Source organism: Chelmon rostratus, chromosome 18 (assembly GCF_017976325.1).
Source record: "Chelmon rostratus isolate fCheRos1 chromosome 18, fCheRos1.pri, whole genome shotgun sequence".
NCBI classification, from domain to species: domain Eukaryota; kingdom Metazoa; phylum Chordata; class Actinopteri; order Chaetodontiformes; family Chaetodontidae; genus Chelmon; species Chelmon rostratus.
The window spans coordinates 10,666,700-10,694,050 of record NC_055675.1 but is presented as its reverse complement, the minus strand read 5'-3'; the positions used below and the strand labels follow the sequence as shown (position 1 = coordinate 10,694,050).

At 44.0% G+C, this 27,351-nt stretch overlaps 1 protein-coding gene across 4 annotated transcripts in view; it reads left to right on the top strand.

Moving 5' to 3' along the window:
• Positions 1 to 2,995: 2,995 nt before the first annotated feature.
• eya4 (EYA transcriptional coactivator and phosphatase 4) overlaps positions 2,996 to 27,351 on the top strand; it is a 41,416-nt gene continuing 17,060 nt past the window's right edge. For 3 of the 4 annotated variants that reach the window (XM_041958082.1, XM_041958080.1, XM_041958081.1), the window contains exons 1-4: positions 2,996 to 3,161; positions 6,929 to 6,995; positions 24,509 to 24,558; positions 26,958 to 27,079. In XM_041958082.1, the coding sequence (XP_041814016.1) occupies positions 6,963 to 6,995; positions 24,509 to 24,558; positions 26,958 to 27,079 (205 nt within the window). In that variant the 5' untranslated portion in view covers positions 2,996 to 3,161; positions 6,929 to 6,962. Of the gene's footprint in view, positions 3,162 to 6,928; positions 6,996 to 21,084; positions 21,420 to 24,508; positions 24,559 to 26,957; positions 27,080 to 27,351 lie in introns of those variants that run through there. The other variant, XM_041958084.1, reaches the window with a different exon arrangement.

Genomic DNA, 27,351 nt, shown 5'->3' with positions numbered 1-27,351 from the left:
AGGCAGCTGTGCAATGCAAAGTGATTCTGCTCCCGCTGATGAACTGATAGCCTGTCTTTTGTCACCTTCTGCCCAGCGCGGTAACCGGAAATCACTGTTAAAGTATGTCATGAAAGCCGATACAGGAGAGTCTCTCCGTGATGGCTGTTACATGTTGACATGTCTCACTACATTTGAACTGATGCAAAAATCCCCACCTTTTATTAAGAAATAAAAAGCAACCATTTACTTCCATTGGGAAATATAGTTTTAGAAGATAATTTGACTTTTCACTGGCAAATGAGACAATGATTTCTCATCATGATGGTAGATTTGGTTGAATACCTTGATTTTTACAAAAGAAGTCTTCATCATTATCTTAAAGTTGAGAGTCACTTAGGTTTTTGTGAAAACCCACCAATGTGGTGGGAAGCCAGACAGGGATCGTGCCTTGTCACTGCCGGAGAAACATCGGACTTCAACACAGGCTGTTAGTTTACCGTTTCCATCCAACAGCCAGTGTTGGTTTTTCAAGAGCGTGGCCACAAACCACCCTGAAACTTATCCACATGTTTATTATTGTGACCATGACAACCAAGCTCTACTAACCTGAGCGGAGTAGTCATCTTAACCCAAACCACAACGACTGTCTAACCTTAATAAGTACTTATTTTAACCCCTAAACCTAGCCAACTGGTTTTGTACCTGAACCTAACCAAACCATAACCGCAGCATTATAATTAAGTTGATTTATTTTTCAGCAGTGATGGTTTTGGAAGGCACAGACACATGATGGTCTGGCTATAGAAGCATCAGATCAGCACGGCCCGCATTTTGTCCTTAGATTTAAAGGACTTTTCGCATAATGCTGCAGTGGTTGCCAGATCGTCTTGCTCCTAACAACTGACAAATGTCGGGAGAAGAATCCAGCCGCTGATGTGTGGCTGACGTCGCTAATGCTGCATGTTTCTCTGCAGCTGCAGCTGGCATGACCTCCAGCCCCCAATTAAACAGACACATGGAAAAAGAAAATGAACGGACAGAGAAATCGAAGGAGTGAGGGTAAACACTGCACTGAGGTAAGAAAATGAATGTGACGGCCTCCTTTTCGCTCCGCTCCCCCTTTTTCATTTCTGCTTTGCCAGTATGTCAGTGGCTTTCTCTTCCTCTCTGCCAGCTGATGTGCCAGCCAACGCCACAAAGAACAAACCTTTTTTTTTTTCTCAGTGTTTGTGTGTGTGATGCCAGGGGAAATTTGGGCTCTTTTCATGCTACATAATTTACTAAGAAGCCTTTTGAATCATATAAACAAACTGCATTTGTGTGCATGAGTGCGACAGAGTAGCAGGAGGAAAGGACATAGCCTAAGATGCGTTTGAGAGTACTGTGTGTGCGTGTGTGTGTGTGTGGATGTCAGCAGGATCTCTAAACCAACAATCAGGGATCAGTCAGAGAGGCTGCTGACATCATCATCCCAAATAAATGACAGCATGGTAAAAGAGTGCTGGTCCGAGGCCAGTGGGATCCAACAGCCTCAGAATCCATAAGCCATAACAAACATTCGATTTTTCAAATAAACTACACTCCCAGGCCAAATCCGTCATCTTTCTGGGGCCACTGTGGAACAGCGCCGTCTGACTTTACTCTCACAAGATTTATGTTTGCTATTATGTTTTGTGCACCCAGCATGTTTTCTGGCTTTTATTGTTCTCAATTTCTCTGTCTATGCCTGTACACAGATTAACCAGCTCCATGTTTTCCCTCCTGTCTGTCTGTGAGATTTTCTATCTCTGCCCTCATGCCTGCTCTGATGTGTGTGTTGTTGTATAGCTCAGTGTGAAAACTATTTTCAGAAGCTGCCTATCCAGCGCCATAGAAATATAGTGTGTGTCCGCTGTGTTGAAGGCTCAGATCATCCAAATTACAAAGTGTGATTCTGATTCGTCCTTTTTTACCAGACTTCATGGAAGTATCCTGTCGTTTATTACGAAAACCATCTTTTCTGGTAATCTTTGCGGCACAGCTTAAGTACAATAGTAAAAAGTATGAGCATATACATTGTATGCAAAGCTTGGAGCCTTTTAGCAGCTTACATTAAATACATTTCATATGCTGCAATATCAACATATAACTTTGTTGTCTTCTCCCTCTTTTGGGTGTAGTGTGGTTCAGTCTGGTCTTTTTTTGTTGTTTATTTCTCATGTTATTATTTGTTGTGCCATGTATATTTATGAATATTAAAGAGCAGAAACCAATGGGGATCATATGAGCAATAAACCACAATAATTTCAGTGTTGTAGGCCAAACAAAAATGCTAAATCAATGCCAGGCAGTACAGTTTCTTCATTATTAACATTAGGCTATTCTTGGCATGTTGGAGGCTTAATAAGGGGAATAAGGCTGATATGTATTTTAACGGTTAAATAAAATAGAAAATGTTGTTAAAAAGGCTGAAGGAAAACAAAAACCTGCTTGAGATTGCATAGGAATTTCCACTGTGCATTATAAGACTTCTTCTAGTCATTTAAAAAATAGCTAAATACTTTAACAAAGAAATGAAACAAGTGTCTACATATCTTTATAGATAGATAGATAGATAGATGCAGGCTGGTTAGTGGGTGCATGCTGTTTTTGCTCTGTTGGGACAAATAAAACTGTGAGCTCGACACTTGGGCCAAACTATTAATAAGAATGTCATTTTGGTATCCCCCTCCCTCCCCTCTGAACCCCATTAGTCCTTTGGACGCTCGCCCAATGGTGTGCGCATGGCAGCTGGACGCATGCGCAGCGGCGCGCTTCCCAGTAATGAAGTTGAGTGTATTTGCCTGTGAACAGCCTGGTGCTCCAAGTTGGACGCGGACTGAAAATAATGGTGTTTCCCGCGGCAGCGAGCGCTCGGGTCGCCAGAAGTGAAAGCCGGGACTTGGCCTCGTGTCTGTGAATGACTTTAATCGAGCGCGAGCGGCTCCTCGGCCTCGCTTTTTTTGGTTTTTCGTTTTGGGAGCTGTTTGCTGGTAATGGCCAGCAGCGGCTGAAGTGTTGTGATCCAGTCAGTGACAGCCTGCAAACAGCAGGGAGAGCTGTGCGGCGACCACACTGCGTTTGATTATGAGCGTCGGTGAGAAGTGAAGGGGGATCCGGGAGCTGGTTTCTTTGCCGGGACGAGTCTGATTTGAGCGCAGGTACGTCGGCGTTATTTCTCTCCTCACGCACAGCTGGAGGTGCGCGAGCGTCAGGTCAGTGACAGTCCAGGTGGCTGCGGTCCTGGGATGAAGCTCATTATAACTCTTACTGATTCAGTCTGATTCATTTAATGAGGGCTGAAATGGTCAACGGAGCACGTCCTCTTCAAGTCACACCTTATTATACACGATTTGTCCCAGAACAACGAATTATAACCGCTTTAATTCCCACAATTGACAAGAATGATTTTTTAAAATGTTTTTTTATGTGTGTGTGTGTAAATTGTAGTTTTAGGGCAGTTACACGCACTTTAATACGTGTGTGAAAAAGAGATTTACGTCGCTGTATTTTTCACACGGCTCATTCGGGTCCAAACTTCATGTCAAACCCGGGAACCTCTTAAATTGTTTTTATCCTCTTGTAGATTTCCAGGTAAAGCCTTTATCTTTGAACGCCGGCGCAAACACAGTTTAAAAGCAGTTGCACTTGAGTTTAATCAGCCCCGTCCCTGTAAATCCGACGTTAGGCTGAAAGATTTTCTCTTGAACAAAATGTTTGAAATGCTAAAAGCGAAATGATGTTATTTTTCCATCCGACGATCTTTGACTGCAGGTGAATCTGCACCTTTTGATCCAGGGTTCATCGCGCCTGGAGGAATGTAGTCTGCCAGCATCCCTCCGCGCGTGTGGCCACGGCTTTCCGCCCATCTCTCCTCTCATCCCACGTGGAGTTTGTGTTTATATTTGATATGTAGGAAATGGGAATCTTATACCACGGCCGGGCTCGCGGGGCTCGAATGGCCCCTGGCTATTGGCCTGCCCCTAACAACATGACAGGTTACGCGCCGACTCAAAATCTGATAGGCCATAGTGCGCCGTAATCCATACAGATTAGATTTCACATGAAGGACTCATAGTTAACCAACGCGCATTAATGCGCAGGGGGTGGACGGAGGATGGACGGGAGTCGGTTTGTGGAGATTTGGGGGAGATGGTGAAGTCCAGTACACGAGGAGGCTGGAAATAAATCATTGCTCTGGCCTTTTTTTTTTTCTTTTTTTTCTTTTTCTTTTTTTTTTCTTTTTTCTTTTTTGATTTATTTTATTTTTTAAAATCAATTAAGAAGCAGCTCGGCCATTCATTTGAAATGGCATTAAAGATGCTGGGATTGTCCGTTTACTCTCTCATAGAATAAATTAAATAAAATAATTCTAATTATTAATTAAAATGTTTAGATATATTTATACGATATCAGTTTATGATTGGCTGTTTTTGTGTCAGCAACTTCTGTATTTTTATGTCGTATTCAGTTATATTTCTAAGAAAATATTTTGGATAGAGCCTTTACATTTTTTTCTGGGGAGGTGGGAGGTTCATTTTTTATTTCTATTGCTCAATTATCTGAAACACCGTATTCGAAGTTTAATATCAGTCTGGAAAAACACTTATAACATTTGATGAAAATTTCATTTATCATCGTGTAGCCAATAATAATAAAGAAAGCTTCACACCTTTAATTCCCTTTAAATCATAATAATGATAATCGCCTTTTTGTTGAAAATATGAAGCTACATTTTGCTAAAATTCCACCCATGTGGCGTTTTTCATTGTCTCGTCTTGACATTTATTCCTATGAATAAAAGCTGTGTGTGTTCAGTGTGACAGTGTGGCCCATTTTCGCTTTGAATTACAGATGTGAGACAGGAGAATAAAAACGTTTGGATTTTTTTTATTATTATTATTATTCTCGTCTAAAAAAAAAAATCGATCTGTGCGTCAGAGCGATTTCTCAGTCAATCTGAGTCTCAGTGAATATGTGACTGTTTCACTACGAGCTCTGCAGCCAGCAGCAGCCTGCGGTTTGTTCGACATTCTCCTCTCCTCGGCTTTTATGGCGTGAAATTACCGCAGTGTAGCTGCGCGCTCCACTTTCTAATCCTCCGCCGTCTCATATGTGTTTCTTATGTCGCTGTCAATAGCCATAGAGTGGAATATAATTCTCTCTTCTGGGAGGCTGAAGGAAATGGCAGGCATTATTGATTCCCTGCGCAGTGTCAGGTAACTACTGCTGCTGCAGGGCCGCGAGGCGCTCATGTGTGGTGGAACATAACAGACTGGAAGAGGTGAGCTGCTCTGCAGCAATTAACAAAGTTTAAGAATATTTCAATGCATCAGTGTAATCATTGTGGTGTATAAGAGCTATTTAAACTGTGATACACAGGGTTAAATATATTAGAAATGTGGCACTTTAATGCCCTAAAAGTTATAAAATGATACTTTATGTGGGTTTACTGTCCACTATCTGTGCTAGAGCAGAGCAAACCATGAAGGGGAGAGTGAAATGCAAACAGATAGAAGGCTTATTCTGTCCTCCACAAAGGTGAGAGAGAGAGAGAGGGAGGGAGAGAAAAAAGAGAGGGGGTGGAGGGGTGGAGGGAGGCTTTGGGCACAAATCAATTCACCTGAGAGACGCATTATTGTCTTCGGTTTCAGGCGAGGAGGAGCTGAACGCTATGAAAAATTAAAAGGATGCCAGTTAGTTTAAAGGATCGAGCCAGACAAGTCCACAGTGCACGAGCGTACACACATGCACTGCACAAACTGAGAAACACTTGCATTGCTCTAACTTAATGTTCTCGTTAGTAATCCACGTTTTGGGGCACATTTCAGACGAAGTTGGCTTTTAAAATACTGATCAGTCTGTGTAGAGGAGTGAAGTTCCCTCACATCTCGCCACACACACACACACCACTCAGGTGCGCTGTTATAAAGCCTTATTCAATGAGCTGAACACACTGTTTCACATGAAGCCTTGATGGCACTGTGCGCAAAGGAAGGCATTTTTAGTGTGGGTGCAGAAAAACAGTCATTTGCTTGACGTGAAGCAGAGCAAATGCATTAAAAACGTGAAAAGGATGATTTGGGTGAATGGTGAATTCGCTGGAAACGGATCAGCGGCTCCTCACCACACTCGCTGGGAACCACAGATCTAATGACAGGGAAGGACTTGTTCGCATGTGCGTGCCTTCGCCGCCCACTCTTTTGTTCAAACTTTGCACAGTATAGCACGGAGCAGCCATTTTGTGCTGGTCTACTGGGATGCTTCCATTGTTTCTCTTTCTTTTGGCCTTTTGTTGCAGCATCACCCTCCGCGTGACAGTGGCAAAAAAAAAAAAAAAAGGCACAAAGACAGAATGTAATTTCTCTTTTTCTGATCGCAACATTCAATCTCACCCGGAGTTCTGGACGATCACCTCGGCCTCTCCGCCACTCCAGCCTCCTGCGCCAACCTGTCTCCTGTCTAGTATTAATAGGGTCACTCACTGTCTTCGTGTGCTAGCCAGCCACTGTGTCTGTGGTCCAGAGCCAGCCAAGCAGCCGTATCGTTTACACTTCTCCATTTTCATTGTTGATATTTACTTCTGCAATTATCTCTCCGCTTCACCCTCGACTGAAGATGATATGCTGAAGTTAACGCGGCCGCTTCCCTCCTTCAGTCTCCTGTTGCTCACACATAAACACACCGACAGAAGGTCTAACCGACAGATGCGCGCAGATATGAAAACAAAGGAGTTGAATTCATTGTGGTGGGTGGTGTCATCCACAATGTGAAGTGATTGAACTTGGCATTTGAACCCCAAGTAAGCGACATGCTGGAAAATGCTAGCTGAGGTGATGATTTGCTGGTCCACCTGTGCACAGGTGAAGAGAAAAAGGCGACTCTCTCATTGACCCACATTTTTATTTTCTGGTTTTTGCCCCTCAAGTGTGTGTGTGGCGGATCATACAACCCAAGAAGCCATGGAGGCCTCACAGGACCTCAACGAACAGATGGTGAGTTAAACGCTACTGTATGCATGAGTGTGCATGTGTGTGTGTGTGGGGGTGAGTTCACCTCGTATCGGCCACACAAGTCTGAGGTATGGGTGCACTGGAGATGTGTGTGTGTCCTAACCCGCAGCAGATGTGGTTCAGTGAGCGTACAGTAACCATATGGCAGCAGTCAGAGTGAATGAGACTTCATTAGAAACAATGCTGGACAGACATTAATTTAGGAACTCTGTGTGTCTGTGTGTGTTTGTGTGTGTGTGTGTGTGAGTGTGTGTGTGTGTGTGCGTGTGTGCGTGTGTTTGTGTGTGTGTGTATGTGTGTGTGAGCGTAAGTGCATGTAATACAGATGTAATACAGCAGTTAACTTCATTTAGAAAGTAGGTCTATTTTTTTATTTCTACCATGTTTTTTAGACCACAATTTCACACTCACACACACACACCCCACCATGCCTGAGGGTTTGCTAGTGTCTCAGCACAGTGGGCCGTCTCTGCGTCACGTCAGCGCAGCGTCCCAGTTCTGCTTGTTTAAAGATCAGGCCGTATTGTTGGGAAAATGATTTTGGCGGCGAGCGAGATCCACTCGCATTTCAAAGTCGTTAGTCAGCCACCAGAACAGGTGTAATTTCATCTCCTCCTCCTCCTCCTCCTCCTCCATCAAGCTTGGTTCTCTCTCCCTCACTCTCCCTCTGACCTGCCAGCCTCCACAGTAATAATAGCGCAAAGTGGGACAGAGCACATGAACTATGTTGTTTTTCCCCCACTTTTTGTGTTGCTCTGTCAGACTCGCCCGGGGTTTGGATTACGGGCTGACCCCGGCGGAGCACTGTCACTCACATATGCAGCACATGCACACAACAAAAACACGCATGAAAAGAGGAAGGAAGCAAGAAAGAAAGAAAAGAAAGAGGAGCATCCATCTTGTCTTGCTGCCATCCAAATATCAAATATTGATGTCCATATTCCACAATTACTTCACCTGCTTTAAATAGGGCAGTGATATCATTTATAATGTGAATTTGAGCTGCGGCTCAAAGGCATTGATTAATTGTTCAGGTTGGAAATGAGACCTCAGAGCAAGGACAGAGATTTTTATCATATGACATAGAGGGGAAAAAAAGGCGTATAGAGCTGAGATTTGACTTCAGGAGATGTTTGGTCTTTGCGTTTTTTGGATAGAAAGAAGCTGAATTGTTTTGTTGCTGTGTGTTTATTTTTGTATCACCGGTGTTCTGAAATCTGGGGTAAATAGTTCATGATGCACGTTCAGCTTATTAGGGACGCCAAGCTGAAATAAATGTAGCCTAAAACAACACTGTCAAATAAAATGGCTGTCATACATAAAGTGTAAATGTTTGCAAGGCAGGAAAGGTTTCTTAACTGTCTTGTAGGCCTGCAAGCATACTGATTAATTTCATTATCAATTGTTGTTGATTAATCTGTCTATGAAATGTCAGAAAAACAGTGAAAAATACTTGCCACACGTTCCCAAAGCCCAAGTTGACCTATTCAAATGTCTTGTTTTGTCCCACCAAACATCCAAAACTAAAAGACATTTAGTTTAATATTATAGAAAATGAAGAAAACCAAGAATCAAACTGAGCAGGAGAAAGCAATGAAGATCTGGAATTTCTGCTTAAAAAACAGGCAATTCATTATATGTGGACTAGTCAACTTATCATTTCAGCTCTGTCATGCAACTTTTAACCAAATCCAGTTTGATCTCCATGACAGTGTCAGTGTTAAACACAGTGGATGTGTCTTCCTGCTCTGTTTCGAGGTTTGTCAGGTGGCTTTTTATCTGCTTGTTGTCTCACTTTGACGGCCTCAGATTATAAAACAGCTTTCACAAATTCATCTGAACTTGAATTGACGATGAAGGTTTTCATTTGTTGCCTTGATTATATGAGTATTATATGAACTCATTTCCTCTGAATGTTTTCCTCTTGTTCGATATTTGTACTGAAAGTTGCTAATTCTCTCCCCGCACTGCTTTATTGAAATAGGCGTGTCTCGGGTGACTAAGAAAACAGCGCAGACCTCACACACAAAGTTTCGGGGAGTTGTCTGTCGATACCTGATACCTCCACCCCTCCCCTCTACCCTTTAAAGCCCCCCCCCCCTTTTCCCACCACATCCATCGCGCGTCATCTGGGTTATGGTCAGGCGTCCTCTCTGGCCGCCCGCCTGCCGAGGGCCAGCCTGCCGTCTGGGGTCCTCTGGGAGGGCTGGAAGGAGCCTGAGGCAGGGCCAACAGCGGTTAGCCCGTATTGCTACTTTTAGCCTGTTTAAGTGTCTCACTCCACCTGTTGTCACATGCTTGTTTAGCGTTGGAGAAAAAGGTGATAACTGTTTTTTTTTTTGTTTTTTGTTTTGCTGTTGTTTTTGAGTGATGCTCTGTGAGAGGATGAAAGAGAGACAATGACTGGATCAAATGTCTTATTATGAATTTAATCAAATCGTAAGTGTGGATTTGCATAAGCATTAAGTAGATATTTACACAAACACACACACACACACACAGTCCCTCAATGGCTCTGGATCTGACAGAGTCCTGATTGAAGTCTCCAGTCTGTGGGCTAGTGGAGGAGGCAGTGTGAGGTGGGAGGGGGGCATGCAGGATTTAAATGTATGGCCATCAGAAGAAAAAGTGAGAGAGATGAGGGAGGAGGAGGAAAAAAGGATGAAAAAAGAGGGGAAAAAAGGTTCTTTTAGCCGTTGCCTTTTCCTCTGGTGCGCTGGGAGAGGCCCCGAGTATGGCAGCTGTCCCAGTGTGTGTGTGTGTGTGTGTGTGTGTGTGTGTGTGTGTGTGTGTGTGTGTGTGTGAGACAGAAAGACGGAGAGCGAGAGACCAACTTAGAGGAGGAAAGGGGTCAGGTTGCACCCCTCTTTCACCCCTACAACCCCATACAGACACATTCACACAAACTTACATGCAGCAGCAGTAGCTAAATACGAGCGCGGCCCAACCCTGATTGCCAAGATTGCATTGGCGTCATAGACGGTCATTTCCAAATCTGCCCGGCGACAAGGCATGTGGACAGATCACAGGAGTGTGGAGTGTAACAGCTACCCCCTGGCATCCCCCTAGTAGGCTGGCATCCTAGTTGTGGCACCGAGGAGCACTTCAATTTCAGCTTAGTGTACAGTGATTCTTGTAAGATTTATGTTTAGTTGACAGCTGAGTGTTGCAGAGAGAGTCTGCCTGCTCGGTCTTCTGGTTACCGCGGTCTGAGCTGTCCAGAGGGAGGAAAATATGCAGGACGCATACAGTACAGTGAAAGTATTGTTGATTAGTTTGGTTGACAGCTAAGGCAAAGGAGCAAGTCAAAAAGAAGCAAGCGATGTGGAGTGTACAAAAAAACTCCACATGGACCGTGTTTTCAGAAGCGTTTTTGACATCCGTCCATCGCCTGTCTCTCGGAAGAGAAGCCCTTTCATTTTACCAAATTTGTCAATCCACACTGACTCCAAGACACATACATTTTTTCCTCGGGCGTGTTTCGTGAAGCGTGATCTCCGCAGACAGCTCTTTATATCACACATAGGCCTCATAGGATCAGTGCACAATGGGAGCCTCACTAAAAAACCAATACATAAAAACAACGCCGCTCCATCCCGTGCAGCCTACGTGAAACCGCCTTTCTTCCGTAGTTTCTGCCGTCAGTCCGCCCGCTGAGGACAGTTTGAGCTGCCGCTGACAGGACGGCGGTTTCTGAGGACAGGGACGGCCAGGCCGACGGTCCAAGTTGCTGTGGTTTGAATGGCTGGAACGCTTTGAATAGTGCTTACGTGTCACTTACATCTGGCTTTTGATGTGGATTCCCAGTTATATGAGACGATCAGTGCCACTGTCTTATCTGTCTTAAGCTTCAGCCAGCAGTGGGTCAGCTGAGCCCGTCTCACTCCAAATGTAGCAAAATCAGCCAATCACTGCCTCGACAGCTTATCTTTTGTGCAGATTAACATGCTACTTCGTGAGCTTTACAGGTGTTTGTAGGTAGATTTCTTACCTTTGGAAAGAGCCAGGCTAGCCATTTCCCCCAGCTCCCAGTCTTTATGCTAAGCTCAGATAAGAGGCTGCTCATTGAATTTAGCAAGCAGCCATGAGAATGGTATTTATCTCGTCATCTAACTTCCCCTTAAGAGAGCAAATCCCCAACATGTTCTTCCTAATTTTTCAGCATTTTGAATATTTCGTGGAATGTTTTCTGGATTTCTATAAGTATTAGATTCATCCACAGGTAGAATTGGAGATTTTCGTTCTTTGCAAACTGGGTGAAATCAGCTCAAACGAACACGGTGGCTACAGGATCCTACTTTCATGTGAGAAATGGAAACTCCCACAGCCTCTCTGTTTTGACATTACTTTCATTTAAGACGCCTGAAACAACCAAAACGGTCTGTCTGTTCGGATAATTTACAACTCATATATGAGAGAGTTGAGAGTCTGGCCGGCCAGGGAAAGCCGGCTAGGTGTGAGGTGAGCAGGTCACAGACGGCCTGTGAGCCAATCGCAGTCAAACCCCCCAAACAGACTGGAGAATCCATCTAGAAACCCAGAGCAACCGGCGTGGGCTTTCTAGAGGAACGCACCAGACAGGAAACCACATGATATGTGTGCTTGAGTGTCTGCTGTGCGTGTCTGTGTGAGAGTATGTGTGTGTGTGTGTGTGTAGGTGTTTCTTTCTCTGTTATACACATATACTCTCTGTGGTGTGGGACAGCTGAGGTCATCTGAGTGGAGACGGCCTCATATTGTGACCGTGCTTGTTTAATGGAAGTCAATCAGGGCACCAACATTTCATGCCAAGATTCCTCACTTTATTGATTACTTGAGGGAAAGTCACATTATTGCCAGATGTGGCATTTCTCTCCGCTCAGTCGATTCTTAAAGAAGCTATCGCAGTAGCGGCACTGAATTCAAACTCTGAGAATTACACTACATGCACAGAAGTCCTCGGTAAAGTGCAAAACACATTTTATTCTTTGTTCCCAGCAACTTCCATTAATAGAGCCCTTGATAGCACAGCTCACTATTTGTTCGGTCTGGTCTCCTGGCCAAGCGCTCATCTGCCATTGGTTACGCAGAAAGGAGCACATTTCCTCATTTTGCTGGGAAGGAAATGAAATTGCAACTATTGTGCTTTGGTTACGGAGGAACCTGCCGGCCCTGCCTGCCGCGAGAACTTCCTCTGCAGCTCTGCTGGGAGATTGTATTTCTCTCTCTGCAGCGTGGACTCAGAGAGGTAGCAGAGGGGTCGCCGAGGCCAGATGAGATGTGACCTGGGTCTCTGTCCCGACCTAATACTCCAGAGCAGGCCTGCAGCGAACCTGTTTTCACTGTGGTCAGCGTGCTCTACTGGCATATGCGTTTAATGGCTGAATTTTAATTTATTATTAGAAAGTTGAAGTTATAAAATGTCAAAAAAAAGCCCATAATAATGTCCTCAAAAGGCCTGTTTTTGACCGAGCAGCTGTTTAAAAATCAAAGATTCAGTTTTCACTGTTATAAATCATAGAGAAGCAGCACATCCTCACATATGGGAAGCTGGAAGCAAAAAATGTGTCTTTTCATGCATTTGTGCACAATTAATAGATCAAAATCATGAATCAAACTTGTTGATGACTAGTGAACTGATTTTTAAGCAGTACTAGGCCAAGATAAAAATCCGTCTTGACAGGACTTGCCAGGTATCTGAATAACATGAACCCTTTTTTGTAGTAATATATGCAGCATTTAGTATTAGCATGAACAAACAAACAAAGCATACTGATCTGTCACCAAGATCATTTCAAATCTGCATTTTTATTTGACATTTGTCCATCTGATCCTGTCTGAGCAGGATCTATCGAGCGCTGGTGCCCACAGAGACACATTTTACCTTCCCTGTCCTTGATTCTTTCTGTCTGTCTTCCTGTCTGTCCCACCTTGTCTTTCTCTGCAGGCCTGCCCGCCTCCTCGTCTCTCCCTCTGTCTCTCTGGCTAGAGTGATGATTCAGGGCCTATTGTGAAGTCAGCAATCCGATACAGAGCCAGCCCGAGAGCCGGGGGTGGGGGGGGTGGACGATTGAGGGAGGGAGCGATGGAGAGAGTAGAGGGGGATGAGAAACAGAAAGGATTATGGGTGTTCTCTTAGCCAGGTCCATGCTGTCTGGAGCCCGGGGCGCCTTGGCACCCTTACCTGTCCCCTGCTTTACCTGTTGCTCTCATTCTCTTTGTCTTCATTTATCTTTAGCCTTCTCACACCCACAGAGCTCTTCGCTGTCCCCCTTTTTCAGACTCCCTGCCCTTCCCTCTTTTTCTCTTTCACACTTACGTACGTCCTCTTCTCCCTCAATCTGCCTTCCGTCTTCGCCGACATATGGTATTGTGAGTGATTTTATTAGGAAGATGATATGAAGTGTTTCAAGGGCTGGTATGATGGAACAGCTTGCGACTTTTGAGCCATTTAACTCCTGTTCGCTCTCCTCGGCGCGGAGGGCAGCAGCAACCTCTAATAATCGGCTGCATATTGAATCTGAGAGCAGATGGCGCGTGTGTGTGTGTACGTGTGTGTGTGTTAGAGCATACCTATCAGTCTGCTGAATGCCTCTCCGTTTGCCTTTTTTTTTTAAAGATATCTACCTTATGTTGTACCTCACACACACACACACACACACACACACACACTGTGATGTCATGAGCAGCATTATTTAACAGGCAGCTGGGAGGCCATTCATCATTTAATTAAAAGCGTCTGAAAGGGATCTGAGGCCTAATGAGATTAGCTTTAATTATTGATGCTGCTGCTGCTGCTGCCACAGACACGCACTTACACACACACACACACACACACAAACACACACACTACGGTTATGACCAACACGGACACTCAGACTCTCTTTGAATTAGCCTCATGGACTCGACACACAAACACTTGCATCTGCACTTTTTTGCTTTTCAGTTCTTTGCTTTCCCTGATCTTTTTCCCGACACACACACACACCTCATTGATTTAGCTCCACGGTTGCATGTGGAGGTCCTCGGGGGAGTGGGTTAGTAGGTTCGGAGGGGGACGGTTTGCGGTATGGGGACTGAGCGGGGGGTGCGGTAGCTGCGGTTGGGTTTTGGGATGAGGAAGGGTGGGTGGGTGGGGGTGCAGGAGGGTGGTGTTGTATTTCTTCAGGTCGCACACAGCAGCAGTGAGAAGTTCTTACTGTTCTAGTCCACTCACTTTATTCTCATTTCATCAGTCCATATAAATATCAGTGGATGTATTTCAAGTGTTTGTTAACCCTTTCACTTCCTTTCTTCCTCTTCTGTTTCCCCTTAAGTAGCTTTAAGGTTGTTATTCTGCACTTTCTAATGTTTCTAATTGCTTTACGAATATTTTTATTACATGTTGGTTTATTTTATTTTATTGTAGTTATCTTAATTTTATTCTTTCTTCTTTCTTACTATCTGTTCCTAACATGGGGGTTGCAATGAAAATTTAATTGACATGCTCAATGACAATAAAGACTCTTGAATCTCTTGAATCTTGAATAATGGTGTTATATATATTCTTGTCCCAGCTCTTCATTTTTAATGGCTGCACCAGTTTAACATTCTATCGAATGGAAACATTCTACAGGTCTTATGCATCTTTTTATTTTCACTTCCCCAGAATTCAGCTTGATGTACTTGGTTTATTTGCAAACTCAAGTGCACAAGAATCTGAAATAAAGGCCAATGTTTGGCTGCACTGCATGAGTTTGTCAGGACTGACACACATGCGAGCCGCTGCTTCTTCTTCTTCTCTTCTCTTCCTCCTCCTCTGTTTCTAAATCAAGCCGAAGTATAGTTCAGAGTGAGGACATATCTGTAATATTATATCCTGTATGCTGCATGGAGCTGGGACTCATGTGTGGAGTCATTCAGATCAATTATTTAGAGCTGCTGATTTTCAGTTCATTGATTAATCATTTTATCTATATCAGTCATTTTATCTGTAAATGTTATAGATAAATGTTATAGAAATGTTAATGATCAATCAATCAATTATTTCTGCACAACTCTGCAGTCATGTGTCTCAATATTGTCCCTTTAGACATTTCATTTTAAGTTGTGCGTTCTTGCCATTGAGTAGAGTGATGGCCAGAGTGTGTGTGTGTGTGTCTCTGTGCGTGTGTGTGTGTGTGTGTGTGTGTCTCTGTGTGTGTCTGGTCAGCCATGGACTGGTTTAGGTTTCTTCCAGTTGTTTTTTTAATCACTCTCATCAGATTAGCTGAGCAGGGGCAGTCGAGGCCAAACGCTTCACAATTAACAGCGCAGAACCGACCGCGCGCACGCACACACACACACACACACACACACACACACACACACATCCATCAGTGACTTTTCATTTGTCTCCACTGAGCAAAGCTGCATTAAATCATGTCTGTGATCCCCCTCACTCTCTGAGACAATGAGGAGCCAATTTAAATGGCAGATATGAAGACCACCAGGACGGCGAGGAGGATGGAGAGCAGCCGCAGTCGCTGTTCTCCTCTACTGCTCTTCCTCCCCAAACATGTGTACTGACCAAGTTGATTAAATAAAATCATGTTTGGGATTCTAAAATTAGTGCACTGACCACCCTTGCAGCTTTGTTGCTCATAGTTACATTGAGATAAAAGCACAACACATTATTTTTACAGATGATTCCATTTAGAGGTCTTCACGGGTCCAGACAAACTCAAAAAGACCTGGATACGTACAACCCGGAACCAGACTCATCTACTATTTAAAAGCAGGGGCCTGGACTCATTCTGAGCCCAGAAATGTTGAACCCAAACCCAGACGGATCTGCACCGACTTCACAGCTGGTTGTTGACAAAACAAAACTTTTTATAGCCTTCTCTCCCGTGTCTGGCCAAGATGCAGGATCGTGACATCCAGGTTTTCTGTGATTAATCTCTTGGTCTGATTGGAACAGTGGTGACAAATGACAAACGTGACTTGTTTAGCATCAGCTTTGCAGGTTTGTTGCATTTGCCGCAATAAAGATAAATTCTATTTTTTGCCTTTTTGAACTATAATAACGATTGCTCGCTTGTTGCCACGGCTGCTAACATTAGCATTGCTAATTTGCGATCACCTGTGCTCTTCAAGACGAGCTATGATTCCTCGCCTTGTAATTTTTCTTGATAAAAATCAGAAACATCCTGTAAAATGTAATTTCTCATACTGAAATCAGTGGGGGGTTTTGGTGGTTTTGTAAAAAAAAAAAGGACTCATGACTAATCTATTAATTAAATTATAGATCCATAGTTGTACGTCATAATAGTAAGCATTCGTCTGGTGAAATGAAAGGTGAAAATATGAATGTGAACATATGATAAAATTTATTTAAACAGGTTGGTTGAAGACATTTTGAATCAGTCTGAATGTACAAGAATTCACACACTGTCGCTTTAAATTGTTGTTTCCAAAATCTGTGTGTATTTCTTTTCATGCTGATGAACTCAGGAAGCCTTTTTTTCTGCTCTCTCTGCCTCGAACGGTGTACCGTATCTGCGCCATATAGCTTGAAGCGACCGTGCTGCGTGTTGTTCTCTCATTTCTCATGTTATCTGTATTGTCTTGGGGGTTCAATGTTGAAGCCAGCGTCTAGTTTTAGCTCTATTTTTGTCTTTTTTCCCCTCTCCCTGGGTGATTTGAAGACAGGTTCAGAGACATGTGATACTTTGCAGAAACTGTGTGTGATTATACTTCAACTCCTTCGTCCTTCACACTGTGCGCAACTCAAGGCTGCTCTTGGCAAATTCATGTAAGCATAGGCAGGTAAAGAGAGGTACACCTAGCTAGAGAGAGAGATGTTTTTGGAGAGTACCTTTTCACCCAAACACCTCCTCCTCCTCCATCCTGCCCCACAGACTCACCCTGTTCTTTCCTTTCACTCCCTCTCGTCTTTTTTTCCCCTTTATAGTTTCCTACTACACCTGAAAAAGGGGCATTTTTGGAGGTATAAAGAAAGGGATAGTTTTACACCTCCCCAGGCTGGGGGAACTAGGGGTTGTAGGAGGAGTGGTGGAGGGAGGGAGGGGGAGGAGGGAGGGAGGAGGCTCAGCACAATGTATTTTACATGAAAGGAAGGGGATAGAGTTACCACACCGATAACCACTCATACAAATGGGGAGAGCAGAGAGCTTTGAGCAGGGGACAGGTAAATGTGTGAGACTCTGTGTGTGTGTGCGTGTGTGTGTGTGTGTGTGTGCGTGTGCGTGTGTGTGTGCATGTGTGTGTGTGTGTGTGTGTGTGTGCGTGCGTGCGTGTGTGTGTGCATGTGTGTGTGTGTGTGAGAGAGAGAGAGAATGTGGAGGATAAGTAGAGTTGGAGGTTGTGTTTGTGTGGTGAGTAACATCCTTCATGAGTGTGTTTTGTGGTCGACACACATGAGCCGATGTCAGAGACAGGGATGGTTGAATGCTCATGTTGCACAGGTGTGTGTGTGTGTCTCTGTGTGTGTGTCTGTGCGTGTGTGAAGACTTCTCTATGAATCCTGTCAGCTAGGCCAATGTGTTTGTTTATTTTTTTCAATAATATTAAAAGATTTTTTCAAATGCGTTTATCCGCGATCAACACCATTCTCATGTCTGTATGATAAATATGAAGCTACCCTAAGCAGTGAGTTAGCTTAGCATGAAGACTGAAAACAGGGGGAAACAGCTGGCCTGGCTGTAGTAAAACCACAACTTGTTCTTAAACTAAAGGATAAAACAAACAAGAATACATTAGTGAGATTTAGAGGTGCTGGTAGGTGGATTTTGTTCACTTTGAACAGAGCTAGGCTAGCTGTTTCCCCCTGTTTTCAGTCTTTATGCTAAGCTAAGCTACCTAAAATGAGCTAAATTAAGCCTTAGCTTCCTATATATTACAGACACAAGCTGCTGTTCTACTCATTAAACTTTCAGTAAGAAAGAAATTTAGAGTATTTCCTAAAATGTCAAACTATTCCTTTAAACTCAGATTAAGTTAATTATGTATATTAAATATATATTAGAAAAGTATATTAATATACTGATTAAAAATAAAACACAGATATAAAGTGATTCAGTTGCACTCAATAAATATGATTATTTAAATGCAGGTCTTCAGAGATAAAATGCAAAACCATCTAAGGAGCTTATGAAAAAAAGTCTGACCACAAAATGAATGAAAACAACAACAAGACAGAGGAGACGAGGAGGAGCAGAGTCCGTCTCTGTTACTGTCTGCTGAGAGGAAGATAAACTGCTGTTGTTCCACTTGAAGAACAAAGTCACTCTCGAGGGCCTCTTAAAAGGGAGCGAGGCACCTTCGCCAGACACTTTTAAAACACTCCTAAAGTCAACAAAAACCAAAGCCGAGTCCTGTCATTTAGCTGTCTAATATACTACCCGCTTCCTTTGCTCACTTCATGTGCCCGTGTCACGCTGATGTTTTGTTTTCTTTTTGTCATTTTTTCTTTGTTGTTTTTTTTCTTTTTTTTTTGTATTTCATCAGGCGTGTTTTGGGACACCTCCCCTGCTCCCTTCTCCGCTTGCTGTGAAAATATTTCATCTGGGATGTTTTTGGACGACCCCCTCCTGATGGGGTCCTGCCTGGCTAATAATAAAGTGCTTGAGTTGTCAAGCGCTTCGGCAACACCCTAATCTGTTCTGACAGCTAGTCCTCCGCATACACTCCGAGACGTCCAGCACACGCACACCAGTGCATGTCGGCATGCGCGGAGAACACACTTTCAACAGATGTTTGCGCTGATGTATGCACCCGGGTCCACAGACAGTCTATCAATCAAGGTGTTTATTGGGGTCTGGGGGATAAATGCTATGGGACGGGGCCGCATGCTGTCACCATGGTGACCGTGCTAAAGGCGGCTGGTGCACAGTTGGAGACAGTGGCCCTGTTCCAAATTGGTCTCTTGGCCTGTGCACATTCTGCACCCTTCCCAGCTGTTTTCTGTTGCATTGTAGATGTACAGTAACATTCAAGCTGGTCTGCATGTTGTTAAAGGGTCACTTCACCCAAATTAAAAAATCTGATTTAATTATAGTGACATCTAGCCATGCAGATACATCTGGTTTTATTTGCTTGCAGTCGATCATTGCTGTAAAGCACATCCCTGCAGCTTTGAACAGTGCATAATCATACGAATAGATAACCCCACACTCATACAATTAAAATTAATTGGACCAAATTGAAATCAGTCCAACTCAGTGACGCTGCCACAGCCATTTAACAGCACAGCGACCACCAAGCTGAATACCAGAGCGGTGCCTCAAAACAGTAGGATCAACTGAGATCAGCAGAATATACCCGCAAACTTTGTAAAATAACACTGACGTCTGGAACAGCAAATCCAGTCTGCGCAAGACGCTGATGCTGTCCGCTAGCTGTCGGCCCAACAGCTTAACAATTTTTATTTTGACGCGTGTTTAGGATCATAGTGGGGTGCGGTCAGATGTGAGTCGAGTCAGATGTCAGACACCGACCATATACCCGGGGTGCCTCTTTGAAATGACGAGTAGGCTAACTGAAGATGCTAAAATGCGTGTGTGAAAGTCTGAGTGATTTGAACTTGAAGATCATCTCCAGGAGCAGCCGCAGTCTGGCCTTGACTAACACGCTTAGGTAGAAAGTAGCTCCAATGAAAACTGTTCACGGTGTTGAGCACCACAACTGAGAACGTTTGCACTTTTGACGAGATGGGTCAGACATTAGTGCGTTTATGAGTGCGTGTGATCATCTTCCATGCCGTGGCTGACACGTGTGTGTGTGTGTGTGTGTGTGTGTGTGTGTGTGTGTGTGTGTGTGTGTGTGTGTGTGTGTGTGTGTGTGTGTGTGTTTGGGCCCGTGCCTCCCCTGGTAACACCTTGGCGACCACAGCGAAAGAGTGCCATCTTCAGACCGAGGCAGCCGGGAGTCCGCCGAGTTGATACCGGCCCCTCCGCCTCAGCTACACATATGACACACACGTGTAGCGAGTGTGGTTCCAATTAACACAGGCTGAGTGTGTGTGCTCAGGTGGACATGCGGGTGTGGGTGAGATGGGGGAGGGTGTGTGTGTGTGTGGAAGGAGGGGGGGTCAATTGCATGGTGTGAAGTTTATGGTCTGGTCTGTACTTTCTACTGCACAGCAAGACATTGATGTTACATCCACACCATGTTTCCATTCACCGCCTTAGCTTCATGGAAGTAATCAGGTTAGAGCAGGGACAGTTTCCCTTGGAAGGCCAAAACTGAAACTCAATGGTGGAACACGGGCCAAAAGCAGACGCCTGTTTTACTGTAGTGTTAGTAGTGCAAAATGGTACAAGGATACCAAGATCCCTTAAAGGTGCAGCATGTAATATTTAGATAGATCTATTGTCGTCTTTAGTGTATAATCAGCTGAATTTTTTTGTGATTTTGTTAGCTTAGAATGAGCGTGTTATATCTACAGAGGGAGCAGGTCCTCTTCACTCGAGTCCACCACGTTACACTGCCATGTTTCTACAGTCGCCCAGACCGGACAAAGCAAACACAGGCTGCAGAGAGCGCTGCTAAACCTGAAAGCTCAGATTATGAAAAATAATTAACAGTAAGGGATCATACATATTTACAGAGGATTTTTACCCCAGAGTTGATTTATAGATATATTTTTTTCCACTAGAAACATCTGGAGGGCCAAATTGAACCTTGTAGCGAGCTAACTTTGGTCCACGGGCCCCACTTTGGGCTGCCCTGCGCCAGAGCTACCATCAGAAGGATTAACTCCAGCAAAGAGTCACACGCACGGATGTTTTTCATTTGAGGGCCTCAGAGTTTTCAGGAATTGTTAATTACATTTTCGTACACGGGCTGGTTGCAGTGAGGAATTCAGTTTATTTGTGTCTATATTTAAAAATGGACGTACACACAAAACGGCTACATCTGTTACACTTCAAGAAGTTCTTTGGCTTTAAATGCAAGCTTGAGTGAGTCTGTCGTGAGTGACAGCAGAGAGAGAGAGAGGGAGAGAGAGAAGAGGGGGAGGAGGAGAAGAGTAAAAGAGGAGGAGGAGGCAGAGGAGGAGGGAAACAGGACGAGTGAAATGTTCCCCATTACTAGAGTGGAGGAAGACAGGAGCTGTGCATGGATTGACCTCAGAGACAGAGAGACGCAGAGAGAAAAGTGCAGTTTGCGTCTCGTCTGCAGCCGCTTCATGTTCGCTCGGGGTGAGAGCGGCAGACGCAGAGGGAAAGAGGAAAAGAGCGCGTTTTCTCCCGCAGAGCAAAAACAAGAAAAACGTGCCACCTGGAGTCCAGAGTGAGAGGCAGGTAGACAGAGACGAGCCGAAGTGCGACCGTTTCGGAGGAGTGAGCGCTTCTGTTTGTGTGTGAGGGGAAGCTAGTGGATCGTACAGCTGTGTAATGCTTTGTGGAAATACGGGACTGCAAAGTGACCTGATTACACCCTGAGGTAAGAATGCACACAATAACAATGTGTGTGTGTCTGTGTGTGTTTGTTTCATGCTCAAACAAATGTTTTTTTTTTTTTAATCAATCAGTTGTAGTTTTTTCTGTAATATAAGAAAATTAAATTTAATATTTAATACATGATTCTTTACGTAAAGGAAAGATGAAAATTACTATTTGATATTTGATATACCATTAATTAATGGTTGGATGGGTGCAATATTCAAAAATAAGGTTAGTAGGTTATGGTGACAGCACTGTAATTGTTTCAGGGTTCCACTGATATTACTGTAAGTTAATTTAATTTAATTTACACTATGAATGTGTTCAGTATATTTCCAAACAAGTTATGTAAAATGAGTGGTGTTTATTTTTTCTTAATGCTTTTATTATATGTAAGTGGACGGAGGTTGTTCTTTTTTTTTAATTGTCATTATCAAATATTCTTTATTTATTTAGCTTTGCTTGAGTAGGATTACAGCTCCGCTCTTGAATTCATCTGATCATCTGTAAAAACCTCCGTCATAAAAAAGAACAGCGCTGCATTTGAAATGATGGCAGCTCTGGAAAAGTGAAATTACTGCATTTATAGCAAAGAGATCGTTTGAAGGAATCTTTTTGAAATGTGGTTATGAATCAAATTTTCCTTAAACACAAATGTAAAAACAAACAAAAAACAAATTTCCTTAAAGCCTTCATATACCATTTTTTTGTATGTATGTGTGTGTGTGCGCGTGTGTGTAACTCTGCATATCGGATGTCCCGTTGCAGATGGGTTGGGCTATTACCAGAAACACATAGCGCTATTCTTCTTCGTCTCGACCCCCTTTTCCTCTTCCTGCGCGGCGCTTTCACAGTTTGCCAGAAACAATAACACAAACCCTCCTGGTGCACCTTTCATGTCGCATTTTACATTCCTGAGTTTAGATTCTGCTTCCTATTACTGTCTTTTCGGGTCAGATCAGGCCTCACGTTATCGTTCCATCCATTAGATGATGATGATGATCATTAATAAGTGACAACGCAAACAGAGCAGTGTGTTATTCTCTTAAATAAATTATTGTTATTAGTGCTAATTACCTGAGGTACCTGTATTTATCCCTCAGGGAGTCCCCGAGCCGGGCAGGTTGTGTTCCAGACCGGTCGCCTGGACAACCAGGTCAAAGGTCACCTATTTAAGTGGCTCAGATGACACAAATGGGTCCTTCAGGCATCGTGGCCACCTAAGAGTACACTTAGAGGCCCTCCTTCGTTTTGTTATTAGAGATTAAATTGGGTGTGTTTTACTGTAAGATACGCTGAATATCTGAACACAGGAGGATTTCTGCAGCTTCACTGTTGTACGGCGGGGTAGTTTTAATGGGTTTTGATTGGATCATAAACATTTTGTGTGATGGTTGGGATTAAAGCGTCTGTAAATGAAATTTAAAACAAGTTAAAAGAAATAGTTTTTAGACGTTAAAAGACAAAGTAAAGGTGTGGGATTGTATTAAATGTGGAACAGATATGTGAGACAAAGATAAAAGTGGTGAGATGTGGCGAGATGCGAGCGACTCAGGGAAAGTGTGCAGCGGATAACGCGCACTGATAAAAGCTTTTCGGGATCAAAGCCTGCGTGCGCTTGTGTTTTCACAGATCATGTTGAGACAGAAACAGCCAGGGTTGTGTGTGTGTGTGTGTGTGCCTACGTTCGTATGTAGGCCTGCGTGTGCGTTACATGTGGATTGCAGTTTCTCACGGCCACGCTGTTGATGTCGTGACTGACAGCCTTGTTAAATTTCAGTAAAGCATGAAACGGGACATGAAAGTGGCTTGTGTGTGAGTGTGTGTGTGTGCGTGTGTAAAGTGATCCATACGAGGGTACTGGCTAACCTTTGAACCCTGTCTTAAACAGCTAAGTGCCGCTTCTCATTCGCTCTCAGCAGGATCCTCTAATCAGAACCATAACGCCACACAGAAATACACACACACACAATGTCCTCGTTCCCAAATACCTGAAGTTTAGGGTCTCCTTGGGCAAGCACTTGCTCTGTACACTTACCTGTGATTGCGATAATTTGCAAATGACTTGAATACATGCTGCCTGGTTGAATTTGACCATGTGTGTGTGCGTTTCCATGTGCAGCTGTGTATGTGTATGTGTGAGTGTGTGTGTGTGTGTGTGTGTGTGTGTGTGTGTGTGTGTGTGTGTGTGTGTTTGGCACCTCGCGCGTGCCCTACACCTCGACAGTGTGTTGACACAGTGATTATAGGGCAGCTGGTACACATTGGCCCTCGCTCCGCCCTGCATTTACTGTTCTAATTAGTTCCTGTTCCAAATAAGAGAGAGGAATTTTAATAGAGAACCGCTGGTCTGCCGTCCAGCTCCGCATACCCTCACACACGGCAACATGCATAAAACCAGCCTGTGTGTGTGAGAGCATATGCCGCGGTGGAAAGGCGCCGAGGCTCAAGCGTGTTTTCTTAATTCTCCTTCTTCGTCAGCGTTGAGGGAAAGCGCACCAGTGATTGACACGAGCAAGTGTTCCCCCGAAGTCGTGGCTCGATTTAGTGTCCACGGCGAGCCGTTTTAAGGGCGCAGAGTGAGGCCTGTGACCTAACATGACCCCGCCTTGACCTCTCAGCTCTTTGAGGGTTGAGGAAGGGGCTTGAGCTGCGGCTGGAGCGGGGTCACGGGTGAACAAGGGAAAGTTAATATCTGTCACTCAGACGCCAGTTAGCACTTCTGTCACGGCGGTGGCTGCGACTGCGGACAGCGGCTCTTGATTTATTATGATTTCTGCATTTTATGCATCAGAAAATTTTAAGTAAAATGCATCTTGTTGCAATTTTTCCATTTACTCTGAGGTGACTTTACATCAGATTTGAGTTTTATCCCTCGCTGGATTTTCTCCTCTGTTCTTAGGACTGAGGGTGGGAATTGACTTTGTTGTTATTCACAACAGTTCATGATACTAATATAATTTGTCTGATTCATAAACACTGGTTTATGAGGCCGGTTTATGGCACACTAAACACCGGCTCTTATGAAGTGTATGTGTGTAATGTAATGTGTGTTTGGTTAACATTTCCTCTGCTCTGGTTTCCCTGCAGGTGAAGAAATCACACAGTGAATCTCATGTTCCAGACCCTTCGGACGCCAGGTACACTCATATGTGTCTGTTTGTAGAATATGACAAACAGCATTAGGCTCTGAACTCTCTGTGTGTGTGTGTGTGTGTGTGTGTGTGTGTGTGTGTGTGTGTGTGTGTGTGTACAGCTATGTGTGTGTGTGTGCAGCTATGTGTATGTCCTAGTTCTCTGGTCATGGTGCAGAGAGGTGAGGTTTCAATGCAGTTGCAGGCTCTGATGAGGTCATCAACACTTTCCCAAGACCTCTGTGCCTGACACACACACACACACACACACACACACACAGTAAGAGATACACTGATCCAAATGGAGGACAAGCAAAGGGAGCATGCTGTACACACACACACCTTTTTTTCGGGCTGAAACTGCTATTTTAATAATCGCTTCATTCACTTTTCAAGCAAAAATGGTGCAAAAATGCCAAATATTCTCTGCTTGCTAAGCAGATTTGGTGCTTTTCTCTGTCATGTTTCATTGTGAGCAGAATATTTTGAGTGTTTCGAACAGAAAACAAGACATTTAATGATGTTTCTTCAGGCTCTGGGAGGTTGTGATGGGCTATTTTGTGACATTTCACACACTAAAAAGACTAATTGGAAAAACAATAGCAGATAAATCAAGAGTGGAAACAACCCTCTGTTGCTGCCTCTAAAACAATTTGACATAAAACACTGTACAGTGTACATTAAAGTAAGATGCAGCATATTTTTTCAATGACCAGACATAATGTGAAAACCAGAAAAGAGTTTATGAAACACCAACTCCTGCCATCGCCTCCCGAGAGGAGCGAAGCAGAGGGGAAAGAGGAAAAAAAAAAAAGGAGGGGAGACAGAATCATTTCCTGCTGTTGAGAGACAAAAGAAAAGGATGGATGAAGAGTGTTGAAGCACACCAGAGGGAGAGAAAAAAGAGAGAGAGCGAAAAGTGGAAAAGCACCGTAATCTGTGAAAGTTCTTAGCTGTTGCCGCCATGTACAGCGGTTTGTTTGTTTAAGGCTTTTGTTTGAAGTCCGAGCTTGGCTCAATATCTGCTCCACCATTAAGCGCTGTTGATGTTAAAACAGCGATCGGTGTTTTCACTTCAGTACGTACAGGAGTGCAGAGTGAATGTTTAGCTGTAAATAGACAAAAAAAAAAAAGGGTTGACAGAGAGAGTTGATTTAGTGTGTTTATCTTTCGTACGTTCTCTCGTTTGTGCCCTGAAGCTTTGTCTTTCTCGTCCGCTGAAAGCTGGCTGTTTATACCTGTCAGTCTTACTGTGGGCTGCAGTCATGTGTGGCGATGCTATCTGCCCATCGCATTGAGATGGCCTGCTTCCAGACCGCCACACTGATGTATCGTCACACACACACACACACACACACACACACACACACACACACACACACACACACAGTGGTGGAACGGCAGCCCGCATTTGTTTAATTCTCCCTCCATCTCTGTCATTTCTCGCTTTGATGTCTCACACAAAAGCACAAGTGTGACCGACCTGCGGGCAGCGTGACTCAGGGCACGCACACACACACACACACACACGCACACACACACACACACACACACACACACACACACACACACAAGGTACTGTCCATACACCTCGTTGACTCAACATTAAACTATGTCTTCCACCAAAGGATGTGTCAAAATGTGGGTTTGCTGCAACCATTACGAGGCGGCATAAGAGAGTGTTTTACGTTGTTTTTCTCACAGCATGAATGCATGAACATTGATTAAAAACACTTCCAACCTTTCACCGGGAGTTATACACCCTAGGCAGAGTAGATGTTGCCGTGGTAACAACCAATAAGGATCCAAATATACAATAAACACTGATATTGATATGAAAGGTAGACGTCTACTGCGCCGTAAATATGCATGTTCATTCAGTCCACAAACACACACACACACACACACACACACACACACGTACACACACTCTCTCACTTTACCATTACCACCTTGTGTGCTGGTTCGTCCCAGTCATGCATGTGGAACACATTGTAAAACTAAAGCATGCTGGCAGGCTGTGGGTTTGTATTGGAGCCCAGAAGTGCATACACACACACACACACATATACACACACACTCTATAAAAGGGCCTGCAGGCCCGCAGACAATGTCTAACGCCTCTGAACACATGCTCATGTCAGCTAACTGGTACGAAGACGCATGAAGTTTATGGCTGTATATGTGTGTGTGTCTGTGTGTGTCTGTGTGTGTGTGGTTCCTGTGTGGACATACAGGCTGTCACTGAACGTGTTCAGTGAGATCTTAACATAATATATCGAGGTGGGAGATTCCCAGCTGTGAGAGCGCATTGCCTGGGATCTGTTATTCATTCAGAAATCGCAGTTCATCTCATTTTCTCTCCCTCCTCCCTCCTCCCTCTTCCGCCCTCCGCCCTCCTGCAGGTCTATGGAAATGCAGGACCTAGCCAGTCCTCATAACCGTGTGGGAGGTGGAGATTCGACGGGCTCCAAGCTGGACAAGAACAACCTTGGCAGCCCCTCCATCACCACCAATGGAACAGGAGGTGAGAAGGCAGAATGATGCTGCAGTAATGAATGGGCAGTTGTGTCTGTGGTAGAAAGGCTAGTTTTAGTGTTCCACATACAGTTTTTACCCTCATTTTTATCATGTGTTTTTTGGGGGGAAGGGGGGTAAATCTATTTTCAGTTTGTATTCAGTCATCAATGAGAATCCTAAACTCGAGGAAGAATGTTCTGTTCAACCGCTCGTAAAAAATGTCTGCAGCTCCTGCCAGGAGTTAGACTAGAAGATCAATACAACTTTCACGTCTGTGTA